This window comes from Calidris pugnax, unplaced genomic scaffold (assembly GCF_001431845.1).
Source record: "Calidris pugnax isolate Ruff unplaced genomic scaffold, ASM143184v1 scaffold316, whole genome shotgun sequence".
In the NCBI taxonomy this organism is placed as follows: Eukaryota; Metazoa; Chordata; class Aves; order Charadriiformes; family Scolopacidae; genus Calidris; species Calidris pugnax.
In genome coordinates this window covers 1,633,860-1,645,986 of record NW_015091194.1, presented here as the reverse complement: position 1 = coordinate 1,645,986, position 12,127 = coordinate 1,633,860, and the positions used below count along the sequence as shown (strand labels likewise).

Below are 12,127 nucleotides of genomic sequence, written 5' to 3'. Positions count from 1 at the left end.
AAAAAACCTACGTTTTTATTTCACCAACATACGATGCAGAATTTACATGGATTTATGTCAATTGCATTTAAAACACAAACACTATACCATACCTAACCCAGAAATAAGTTACATCAAAGAACTACATATTATTTAAACAAAAAAAAACAGAAAATGGACATTTTATAAACAAACTTCACTTCAGATCTTCAAATGTACAGCTGCAGTTTTCAACCTCAGTATCAATAGCAAAGTCCAATAAGATAGGCACTTTCCAAATCATGCTAGATCAGGGGGAGAGTGATTCTGGGGTCAAATCCTTGGTCATTTTCTTATGAAGTGTTTTTAGATTTTTTTATATATTTAGATTCTTACGGGTTTGGTTTTTGCTTTTTTCTTAACATCTTAGGTAAAATTCCTAAATCAAATCTAAGTCCTTCCTAGAGCAAAAAATTCTAGCATTCATTCTAGTAAGGATTCATATCCTCACTAGAGCAAAAAATAAATAATTTATAATGTAGATTTGGTTGTAGAAAAATGGGTCTGACACCTGACTCTGTAAAATCATATATATCTGCCCACTGAAAACTGAGTTCATCTCTGGCATTGTGTCAGAATTTTCCTGTCCTCAAAATCTCACATTTACAGTCCTTTCTATTGGGAAGATTGTAAACTGAATGGGAGCTCCCGTTTAGGATCTCCCACCAATTGCCCTGTCTGTGATTGTTGATAACTGGGTATTGTTCTTCGCACGGCGTCAAAATTCATAGGTGAGACTTTTTGCCATTTTGCTGAGCTTCATTTTCTCATTAAATATCTCCTCAAACCTTCGATTCTGTTTCGGAGTGAAATGGTTCTTCCAGTCACCAACAGTACCTAGAGGAGCAGGAGCAGAAAAAGAATGGTGAGGCTACCAATATACAGCGCAGGAAATGATTTAAAGGCAGCCCAGTTCTGTGAATGTTGCAGTTGGCAACATTATTAATGTATTAATTAGTAATGTATTATTAATGTAGTATTCACCGTAGTCTCTGCGGTAAGTCGTGATCACGCATAATTATTTTATTGGTCTGGGGAGGGTCTGCTGGAAGCAGCTTTATGGATCATCATCCATAAAGGCTGTTAAACCCTTAGCCTCAGACTTGATTAGTACCAACAACATGAAGAGGTACATGAAGAGCAGCAGGTTTCCTTGATGGAATTAGAGCTCTTGGTCATGTCAGCAGGGAGGCCTCTTGCCGCACCTTAGATTTATGCAGTTAAAGGTCTCCATCCGGGCTCTTTCATGGTCAGCAGAGGAGATGGCTACTTCCTGGCTGATACCTGTCTCATCCTAGTCAACATCTAGAACTCATCGAATGAATGGTGCCCCAAAAGCACTTTGTCAAATCTGTCTCCACCGACTAAAGACGACTCCTAAGAAAGGAGCCCAGAATGACCCGATAGAGGAATCCCACCCTCACATCCCCTCCTAACCTCTAGAGCCTTCTGTGGATGAGATGTCCCACTACCTAAGTGGGCAGTTAGTTACTTCTGGGTGACCGTGCATACTCATGTTCCATAGAGTGTTCCAACTGTTTGCCATTTGGAGCAAACAGGAAATTGTTCTTTAAACTGACATACTTTAATGAGGCAATGCTTACCGTTTTCCCTTGTGTGCATCCTCTAAAGACCCTGTGTCCTAAAACTGCTGACTAAAATAGCATCCCAGACAGCAAGGACAAGAAAAGAGAGCATGAAGAAGAATCTATACACATAAATCTTCTGTAAAGTGGCTGAAACTAGCTAAACCCCTGGGGTTTGCATAGGAACTACTTGGAAGTGAAACTGTTGGGATTTTTCAAATTTTTCAACATATGTTTGTCAAAGTTCACTGACTTAGGGAAGCGTATCTGAATTTTTTCATTTGGTTGGTTTTTACTGACAATCATATTTTGGCATTTGCTTCAGCTAGTCGGTAAAAACATTCTGAAGCAGCGAAAGGTACTGTTTCCCTCTTTATTAGTTGAAACAACACTTGGTTTTAAACTGCCAATTATCGCTCAAAACTTAACTAAGCAAAAATAATCAAACATCCTGGTTTTTGATTTACTTAATAATCTAAACATGATGGTTTTGATTTACTTATTATCCAAATTGGAGGAAGCTTCTGAAATGTCAGGAGCCAGAAAACAGTTCCTGCAGGTGTTTTAAAGTCACGTGTGAGCTAAGCACTGCTGAAGATTTTACTGCAGACTCCAGCTTGGCCAAGGTCTGAAGGCTACCTGTGAGGCCATCAGGCGACAGAGTCATTCCTTCTTTCGTTGTTGTCATTGTCAGCATATTCCTTTTTCAGGAACGTTTCAGGAAGATAAGAGGTGGTATGGAAGATAAAGGCCACAGGCAGTCTCCTTGGGATGGAATGTGTCTCGCTCTCTCTCGTTCTAGTAAACTAAGTGACCTTCGCAGGAGATAGCAGAGGGGACGTGTTGTAAAAGACTGAGGTGGTCAACTTTTAGATAAAAAAAGGACAGATAAAGGGTAATAAAGAGTAATGCTTCGTGAACCCTTCCTTTTAGCTCAAAAGCTCCCCCAGAGCAACACTAGCCAGACTGTTGTTCAGATTCCTCCATGCTTCCCATGCTTCTCTGGTGTAAGTTTGCATTTGCAACCAGGGAATTTCCAAAGAAAGTGATTTTTAAGATGGCTTCAAACCGAAGGATCCTGTCACTGCTTCCCGGGGCTGACCCAAAGCATCGTTGCGGTCTGGGAAAGACCTGGACTGTGGCCTCTGACTGGATTCCCACTCGGCACGGCCCAGGGAACTTACCTTTTCGGAAAATCAGCTTCCTGTTGGAGGTCAGCGAGCACACGGTGTGACTGGGATTGCTGTTTTCCTTTTCTGTGTCGCTTTTCATCTCGGAGAATGAGGACTTCTTGCAGATGTCTTGGATATCATTGTCACTGACGTTCAAACCCAGGAACAGGCTAATTTCATTTACAGCCTTAGGGAGATCCTGAGGTACAAGGAAAATAAAGCTTTTATGTTTCTGAGCTGATTACCAGACTTTTAGTTGATACAAAAAGGATCCTTTTTATTACACATACATTCATTTGCTTTCAAGCAAAGCCAAACATGTCATTACACTGTGCAGATGACAGGTACAGTAAACCCAATTCCCCTCTTATCCATCTTCACAGAAATGAGTAAATGCTGAGTATGTGATATCAAATACAGTTACATTGCCAATTTTACTCCTAGTCCAGGCAAAATATTCTCCTGTCTCTCAGAATTATTTCGCTGGCAATAGAGAAATACTCAAAGCTCAGCTCTGTGTAAGTAGCTTTTTTTGTTGGAGGTGCTAGAACTAGAGATTGAGTGATTCAGTATCCAAAATAGCTAGTTCATATTTCTCATAGTGGATTTATTTTTTTTTTCCAAAAATTGAACAAAACCATTTTAGTGGAAACACTAGAAAGTGTTCTATTTACCAAAAAATTCACTTTAAGCTAAGTTATGTTGGTATTTGAGTTTTTTTGCCTAGTAATTTCCTTTCATAAAATATGTTTTCCTGTCACCACCCACCCCAGCCTCTAATTTTCTTCTTTATTGGGAGCATAAGTCCTACTGACCATGAGTAGTTCTGTTGTCTTATATCACTTTCTGAAAATTTCACCTGAAATGTCAGGCATAGCATGTTAACGTGTGGCCCTCAGCAGATGTCCTTGGTTGTTCTTTCCATAGGACCAAGAACAAGGAACTTAAAACTCTTTCTGTAGCCCAGGGAAAATCATGTAATATGTGTCCCACTTGTGCATCCATGAAATGCAACTCACACAGGATTTGATATTTATATAACTTGTGCAGTCAGAATTAGCTCATTGAAATAAAGTTCTATGCAAAATATGCGCAAAGACATAAATTCACATTTTCCTTCTTTCTCCTTCTTCATTATAATTTGCTCTTTGATATTTTAATGGTTAATTTACAGGTAATGCATTCTGAAATAAGAGCAGAGAGCATGTTTACCTTCTTCATGTCTTCGTAGAACAAAAACAGGATGTTGTTGTCATTTTCGTGTTCTTCCCAACTTAGGAAATGATCAAACCAAGATCCGCAGACGACTGAAAAGAAAACCCATGTTACAGAGATTAATGTAAACTTTATTCATAAATATCTCAGACTATATCTCACACATTTTGGGGAGTGATCCCTTCTTAGTGTGTACTCCATGTTCTTCTAAAATGGGATTAAATTCTTTTTGTGAAGTGACTCAAACTCACAGAGGCTACCGTTCTTGTCAGAATTTGGTCTTGGAGATGCAGATACTGTTCTGAGATACGGTTCTGTGGTGGAAATAGGCTCTAAATCTGAGGAGAGGGCAGCAAATGAAGGAAAATGGCCTAACAAGATCTGAGCATCTCAGCACGTCTGTGGTCACAGCTGGAGATACGATCGCTTCACTGGGAAGCGCAGTGAGTCCGTTAAACGGGCTGCTGTTAGCTCTATTTTGTCCCAGCAGGGGGGAATCTGTATTATTTTTTAAAAGTCAAAGAAGAATTTTGTAAAGAAGTCACTATGCAAATCCATCATTCGGCCAACAACACAGATGACGTGCTTGACTCAGAGTACTTGTTTTGTCTGAATGCTCCTTTTGCTGAAGCATGGGAGGAGAGCTAAATTTTGGCCGCCTTCTAAAGAGGAAAATTCTGACCTTTCTGGTTGAAAGACAGGATGGACTGCATAGAAAGATGAGTTGAAAGACTCCTGTAGGGAGAAGAGGCTTGGACAGAGCAATCACAGCCAGCATTCTCCAGAACTGGGACTGCTTTAAAACTGCCCCCAGAAAAAGTATAGTATTGTAATAGACATCGTTTTGGTTGCAAACTTTGAGTTGTAATTAAGTATTTTTCCGAATGCTCCAGGCTCTAGCTGCCTCCTGCACTGTAAGGCATGTGTGCTCCATGGTATGCAATTAAACCCTGCTGAACTGGTCAAAACCACTGGTGGTGTGGCCAACGATAGCACAAAATAGCCCCATTGGCTTCAGGGTTACAGCATACAGCCTTGGAGACTCCAGGGGCAGCACCACAGTTGTCTCTGTGTGTCCTCCCCCTTGTTCTGAACTGAGATTAACTCTGAAGGAGTACTACAAGGCCTGAATTAAACAGCACAAACTGTGTGTGTTTCTACTAGGAGCCTTCCTCTCTGCATCACCTCTTACATAAATTTCCATTGTAACCAACATAGTTATCTTCTTCTGCCACGCATAAACACACAGAAAACAGAAGGTGGCTACTAATTTACAGGTACATGGGAGATGCTTCTAAAATTTAATATAATTCTCTTTTCTTGTTTTTCACTATTGTATGTTCAGAGTTGATACTAAACAAGCCAAGATCCTGCAAGTCACTGAAGTGCCTTAGGGCAGGTCTGAACTAGGAACACAAGATCTGAGCCAAAACCCACACAAGCCAGGAGACAAATTGACTTCTGTAGCTCTGATATAAACCCATAATGACTACAATGGCACTTTTCTTTCAAAGTTTTCAAGCTGATCTCTCGTCGTTGCCATTGTCGTCACTATGGTTGTATAGCAGGAACACATGGCCTCAAGGAGTAATAAAACACTAAAAATAGGAGTGGATAACTGGAACATGGTTCTATTGTCAGCTTCCATGCCACCACGGGCACTCATAAAAAAAAAAAAATCTCACTCTTGTCCTTGGTCTTTGGACCCTGCTACTAAGACAACACAACAGGCTGAGTGTGTGCCGGAGGGCTTTATGAAGGCATGTAGACTTCCTTTTAAAGGACACCCAAGGCTGTCTTCAAGATTAGAGGAGGCACTACCCTTGCAAGCATAACTCTCAGTGCAGCCTGGGGACGGTCTCCCCATGTGGCCCATGTTTGCTTTTGTTTAGTTTGGCATTAGAATTTATCCTGAAAAAAAAAAAAAGCCAACTAAAACCGTATAAATAAGGTGTTTTCACACAGTTCCCATTTCTTTGCACTCTTTCTGTGCATAATAAGCTAATGTAAGCTGCCAGGAGAAAACATAACATTTATGCTTACCATCTCCTTTTAAGAACAAGTCAAAAAAAGCAGTCCAGGTGTCTACAGTGGGAAGGTTTGGGTTATCTCTGTAGTAATGATACATGGAAACTGCGGTATCTTTTGGATTTCTGCTGATGTAGATCATCTGTGAATAAATATTTTGTGTCATTAATGTCATAAATATATTGTAATTAAATTGACAATTTCATTCCTTTACTTTAGAGGAGCTCTGTGCGTAAATGTAGTATTTTCATGGGCAGTTTGCAGCATCAAAACCCTTTCCTTTAGGATTTCTCCGTCTGTCACCGTGCCATTAAAATAGAAAAGTATTTGTCCCTGCTTAGGCAGAGTCAGTAGTGGTTAGTAAACAGTTCCACGTGGATGGAGGTGCACGTGCTACAGCAGAGTAATGTTTATGCTTTATCAAAGAGTCTGTGTTAATTTTAAGTCATGAGTCACTATACTACCTCATATATCTGACGTATGAAACCATTTAACTAATTAACATTCCCAGGAAAGGTGCAAAACATAAATCCTGGGCTTTTGTTCAAATTGGCCTTGTCCCAAAAGTCTGGATCTGAACTGCTAACCTAAAACCTGACACCAGGAGTGTTTAAAGATCCCCGTACTAGCACGGGAGGAACCCAAAACCGTGATCTGAATCTTCCTCGCGCATTTGATTTCTCCTCTGTTTGCTAAATATGTCTTTGGGTCTTCAGAAAGCTTCAACAGGAGGGGCAGAATGCTGCTACCCCTAGAACAGCCTATAAGCACCCATAACTATTTTGTAAGCCACTGCTCCAACCACTAGGAAATGGGCTCATGAGAACACACCCCATCCCTAATTACATATTTCTTATTGAAAGATGCTGATGTTTGTATTTTGTGTGGTGTCTGTTACACACATCACCCCATGGGAGCTGTGGGGCAGGAGCAGAAGAATTCAATCCCTAGCCCAAGTCTCTGTTCATGCGGCCATCAACTCCTGGTCATCTGTACCTCCAAAATTCACAGTAAACTACTTCTAGAAACTATAAATAATTTAAAAATTATTAAGGAACAACAAGACAAAGTAGAGTCTTAATAGACACTCAACATATCTTATTGTTTTTATATCTTTTTGCCTTACCTTGCATTTTTTGCTCTTAAAATTTGGAGGTAACATGTTGTAGTCCAGGTGTGTTGGGATGATTCTCTGTGATGAGAGTTTATTCAGTTCCTCCAATTTGGAAATATCTCCAAATTCAATGGGAGATGTTAGTGTAATTTGAGTATTGTAAAGCTTTGTTATAACTCCTGCAAGCCAGTGAGTGCCTACAGAAAAGTAATTTTAAAAAAAAAAAAAAAAAAGGAAAAATGAAAATTTGTTACTGAGAAAAATCTGGGGAACATGCATTTTGCATAAGGAAACAGTTTGCTAGAGCACAAGTGATACTTCTAATCCCCCAGATTCAAGAAAGTTCACATAACTGAATAATCCCATTGGCTCCAAATGCATAAATATTGGAAAAATTAGGGCTAAAGCTGAAGTATAAAGTAACTCTGTGACAAGTGATATCGGTACAAAAACAATCTCATTTGACAAATTGCTTGTCAGTTGAGAGGTGGTTGTATTATTTTCATTTATTTCAGAATAACCTGGGGTTTTTTTTCCTCATACGGACTTGAGTCTCTGTATTTAGACAGTACTGATTGATCTTCCTCTTTGGTGTGTGCTTCTGTGTGTGATTGAAGTGGGAGAGGAGACGGAATAAGTAGCTAATAAATCTACAGCCAAGAGCCATACAAATAACTTAATGCAACTCTTGACTTGCTCATAATTGAATGTAGAAAGTCCTCAGGCAAATCCTTCAAGTACAGATTTTGCTTACAAGAAATACATATTTTTTTGCTTTCCAATGTGAAAACAATCAAAATTATTTTCAAGTCAAGAATCAAAATTTAGATAAATTGCCCATATTTTTTTTTGTATTTCGAACACTTACTAACGGAATAATATACTCACATACTTAAGCATCCTTCCCTGTTTCTTGTACACAGACCTTCCCCAACTAGTTTAAGCAGAGAATGTGAAACAAACAATTGAGATTTCTTGTAATGTAAAAGCAGAACTTACCGGATTTGGGATAGGAAACCAAAAGGACGTCATCTTCTCTAGCATCAAAAGTATCCAAGGACTTTAAAAGTTCTGGAGAAGACCTGGTGGTAAAGGGAATCCCCTTAAACACATGAATGAGTTCTGCCTCACTGGACATGGTTGCTTAAGTCTTGGATTCCTGCAAATCAGATAAGAGTGAAATGACAAGAGGATTTAAGAGTCACTTCTAAGTCAGATGGTTCAAACTGACAAATTGAGATGAACCAATACAAACCTCATGCTTATATACTTCGCTAAATGCCACAGAGTCGTATCAGATATTGATTTTTCCACATAATCAAGAAAGTCAATTGAAATATTAGAGGAAACAATAAATAACTGAAACACAGAGTCATGAATAATTATGTGTCATTTGTCATTTATTAACTCTCCAGATAAATTAGGTGATAGTCAAAATGTATCAATTGTGGAAAATTACAAGAATGAACATTATATTTTGCCTTAAAATATGCTTAATATGATTATTCTATAAGTTATACTTTGCTGGAAGCTCTTTTAGCTTCCAAGGAAAAAGCTACATCTTAAAATACTTTCATGAATACAAACCCAATGTCTTATTTTATGTGAATGAAATATTTTTGGTTTCCTTTTACAAAATATACAACAGCCTGAATTTTCAAAAGTGCAAATCCATTCCAAATGCTTTAATTTTGTGATGTTAAGGAACTCGGTTTTTTGAACATTTTAGAATTTCAGCCTAAGGCACCTTAAAAGCAGAGCCACAATCATTTTTTAAGCTGTCATATGTCTCCATAAGAGGAGTACAAACAACAAAAATCGCAAATTTAAAATAGATATTTGACATTGGCTTGAATCCTGCATGTTTCATGACTAGAAGTACTTGAAGATTTTTAAATCTTTCCTCAGACTCATCCAAATAAGTGTCACTTGCAGGAAAAAGGCAGTTCTCAATTAATTACCTGTTATTAAATGTAGCTTTTGAGAAAATTTGAATCTGCAAAAATCATTATTAATGTTTTTCAAACTGAAAGCTCCACTTTTGTTTAAAGTGACCTTAAGCAAAGTCAATGCATCATAGTAAAATAAATAACTCAGTGTTGAATCAAAATGTTTTGGAATGATTAATATTTTCCATTTTCTTTTCAATGGCCTTGAATTAACTTGTTCATTTTTACATTTTTTCCTCAAACATCCAGTGGCTTCACTAATTCTGTTGAAAACCTTCTACAGTATATTCAGCTGAGGCCCTTCAAGGTGTCCAACTCAACTTGAGAACTTGCATGCAAATCTTATTTTGAAATGAAGTAATCCTTCAGGAATTTCACAGGTTTACTGAGGTCACAGTTCTTCTCTGTTATTTATAATAAATTATGCTTGGTCATGGGAGCCGAGAACCAAATTTGCTCCCCATGACTCATGGTAAGAAGTTAATGATTAGAGTTGCCCTTTCAAGAAACAACTGAGCAGTCAAGATTACTCACAAGAAGTAAGGACAGTTAAGACTGATTCCTCCCCACTCCTTTCTTTTCTTTGCAGTATTGCCCACCTACCAGTCAAAGAAATATGAAATCAGAAAGCCTAGGTCTTCTCACCTGTGTTGCCTCTAAAATTGCCCTTAAATCGCTACCCCCTGCAAAATGTGCCCTGTTCCATCAGTAAACTCCAAGTTCCAGTTACACAGGGCCAGGTGGGGATCAAAATCAAGGGAAATATGCTCTGGAGAGATGTTCCCTATCACTAGGGATGAGAGGAGACGGGGGAGTCTTTGCAAAGTCAGTGAGGGTACAAGAAACACATGGATAATTATACCCAGGCAGGAGTTGGGGGATCTCTCAGTGGTGAGGATCTCAATATTTTCCTCTTCCTCCCAGTCCGAAGACCAAAGCCATGACTAAATATAATAAGGTGTAAATCCTTAAAAATCTATTGTCTGACAACAGATTTCACTTTGATTACTTTGGGTAGACAAAGTAAGTTTGGAGACATAAAGACACCTCTTTCTGTATTATTCTGAACATCCATATTAGTCTGAATACAGAGATTTCTAAGATTTATCTTGCAGTCATAATTCCAGCCATTTGCATTTAGTGCAAGCTAATAAAACTGTATTACCTTACCTAGCAAAAAAAAAAAAATATTGCAAAATGTGCTGCGTATTTGTTACACCTTTTCTCTTTCGTTTCTTCCTGCGTTCTTACTATCTTTTGAGTCAGCACATTAGCCTAATCTGATCACTTGGACCTTAATTAACCTTTCACAAGGTGGAAAACAGAAGCAATACAGTAGCAAAGAAAACTCCAATTCTCTTATCTCAATTGCTTTTTATATTAGCTTCTTTTTTTCAGCATGCATAATGTTAATCCAAGGGAATCAAACTGAAATTGCTCCTCTTCAAATGCTGCCTGTCTTGGAAAATAGAGCCCATCCCTGCAAGGGGACAATATCTTGAATTGCAATAACTTAAGGTAAAAGAGAATGTTTGGCACCTTGCAGGAAAAAAAGTTATTATAAAAACTATGCTAACTACATTAACATAAAAAGTACATTATTATAGCTACATTATACAAAGAGAGCAGGGGTTGAAAAAATGCCATGCCAAATCCTCCATCCTGCTTTAATTTTCTCCCTTATCAGTCCACAACACAGAATGTAGACTACAAATGATGCATTTTGGGCTGGCTGAACACAGGCACGGCAAGCTGCTGCTGTAGGATTGCCTAGATCTCTGCCATGGGCTCTGATGAGGTTCTCCCAAAGCAGGTTGTCCTTTTCCTGGTTCTCTGGCCCTGCTGTCAGTGCAGATGGAGCACACATTTTACCAGCAGGTTTCACAGCCACTTGTTAACAAGCGAGCAATATTAAACTTGGGGTTTCTCTGTGGTTTGAGGAAAATCCATCTTGGTAGCTGGATGCTGTACTCCTGGACTGCTTCAGTCCAGCTCCTTCTGCCTCCATGTCTGACTTACTTTCTCCCATCTATGTCCTCATCTGGGTGAGTGACTTCTTTCTGTTGCTTTAAATGACTCAAAAATACCTGACTGTTCTGTTCCTGCCTCTCACCTTGCTACTTCTGCTTCAGGCTTGTCATTCTCTTCTCTGCCTGCTAAAAGATGGTACCATTTACATCTCCTTCAACTGAAGATTTCTCAGCTGAGGCCAATCACAACACTGTTCCCCTCCAAACACATCCCAGGCAGCACGTACTAAAAGAAATAGTGACATTGTGGAAAACATGCAGATGACATCATATGTGTTGGTTACATGAGTCAGAATTGGGATGAACATCCACAGAGTTCTGACTGTTTTTAGCTAGCACTACCAAGCATCAAGCTTCTCATTTTTTGAAATGCTCTAAAGCCATGAAATATTTCAGTCTTGTCACATTGACTAATGAATGGAGAGGTAAAGCTGATGCCACTGGTCATAAGGTTTTGTTGCTCTAATTCTCCACCAGATACACCAGCCACCGGAGAACAGCAGAAGTTATCTCCATAAAGATTGTCCCTCTGCAACTGTGTAAAATCGTACGCAGGCTCTGCGACAGGGATGAAGGAGTGAAGTCTTCCAAGACTATTTCCGTGCAGAACATCAAATACAGCTGCTGTTACAAAGCATGCGAGGCTTATCTCCAATATAGAATTTCAGCCAGGAAACCTGTCACAGTCAGGCTGTGTTGTCCCTTCCACAGCTCCAGCTTCTCTCCACAATGATCCTCAGAGTCGCTTCTTTAGGGACCACTCTGCCCATCCTTTGCTTTCCCATATTGCACAATGACATCCCTGCTTTTTTTAATGTTAACAGCTGAAATGTCTCTCTTTTATGTTCATGGTCAATGACTACTTAATAGAGGTAGCCTGCAAAATGTTGAAGACGGCACGAGTGCTCAGATTGACCGGGAAATCAGGGCACCTCAGTGCCTAGATGTCAACAGTTTAGGAACCTAACCCTGGGCTTCTATGTAGTTCTCCATTGCAAGGTGGGTGTAGGGCTGT

The 12,127-nt window shown here is 39.2% G+C and overlaps 1 protein-coding gene across 1 annotated transcript; it reads right to left on the bottom strand.

Moving 5' to 3' along the window:
* Positions 1 to 460: 460 nt before the first annotated feature.
* Positions 461 to 8,271, bottom strand: LOC106898351 (sulfotransferase 6B1-like). Its single transcript, XM_014959545.1, has 6 exons — positions 8,133 to 8,271; positions 7,146 to 7,330; positions 6,035 to 6,161; positions 3,989 to 4,083; positions 2,789 to 2,975; positions 461 to 855 (listed from the first exon to the last, which is right to left on the bottom strand). Exons 1-6 carry the CDS (start codon positions 8,269 to 8,271, stop codon positions 737 to 739), a joined length of 852 nt encoding a protein of 283 aa, XP_014815031.1. The 3' UTR covers positions 461 to 736.
* Positions 8,272 to 12,127: the final 3,856 nt, after the last annotated feature.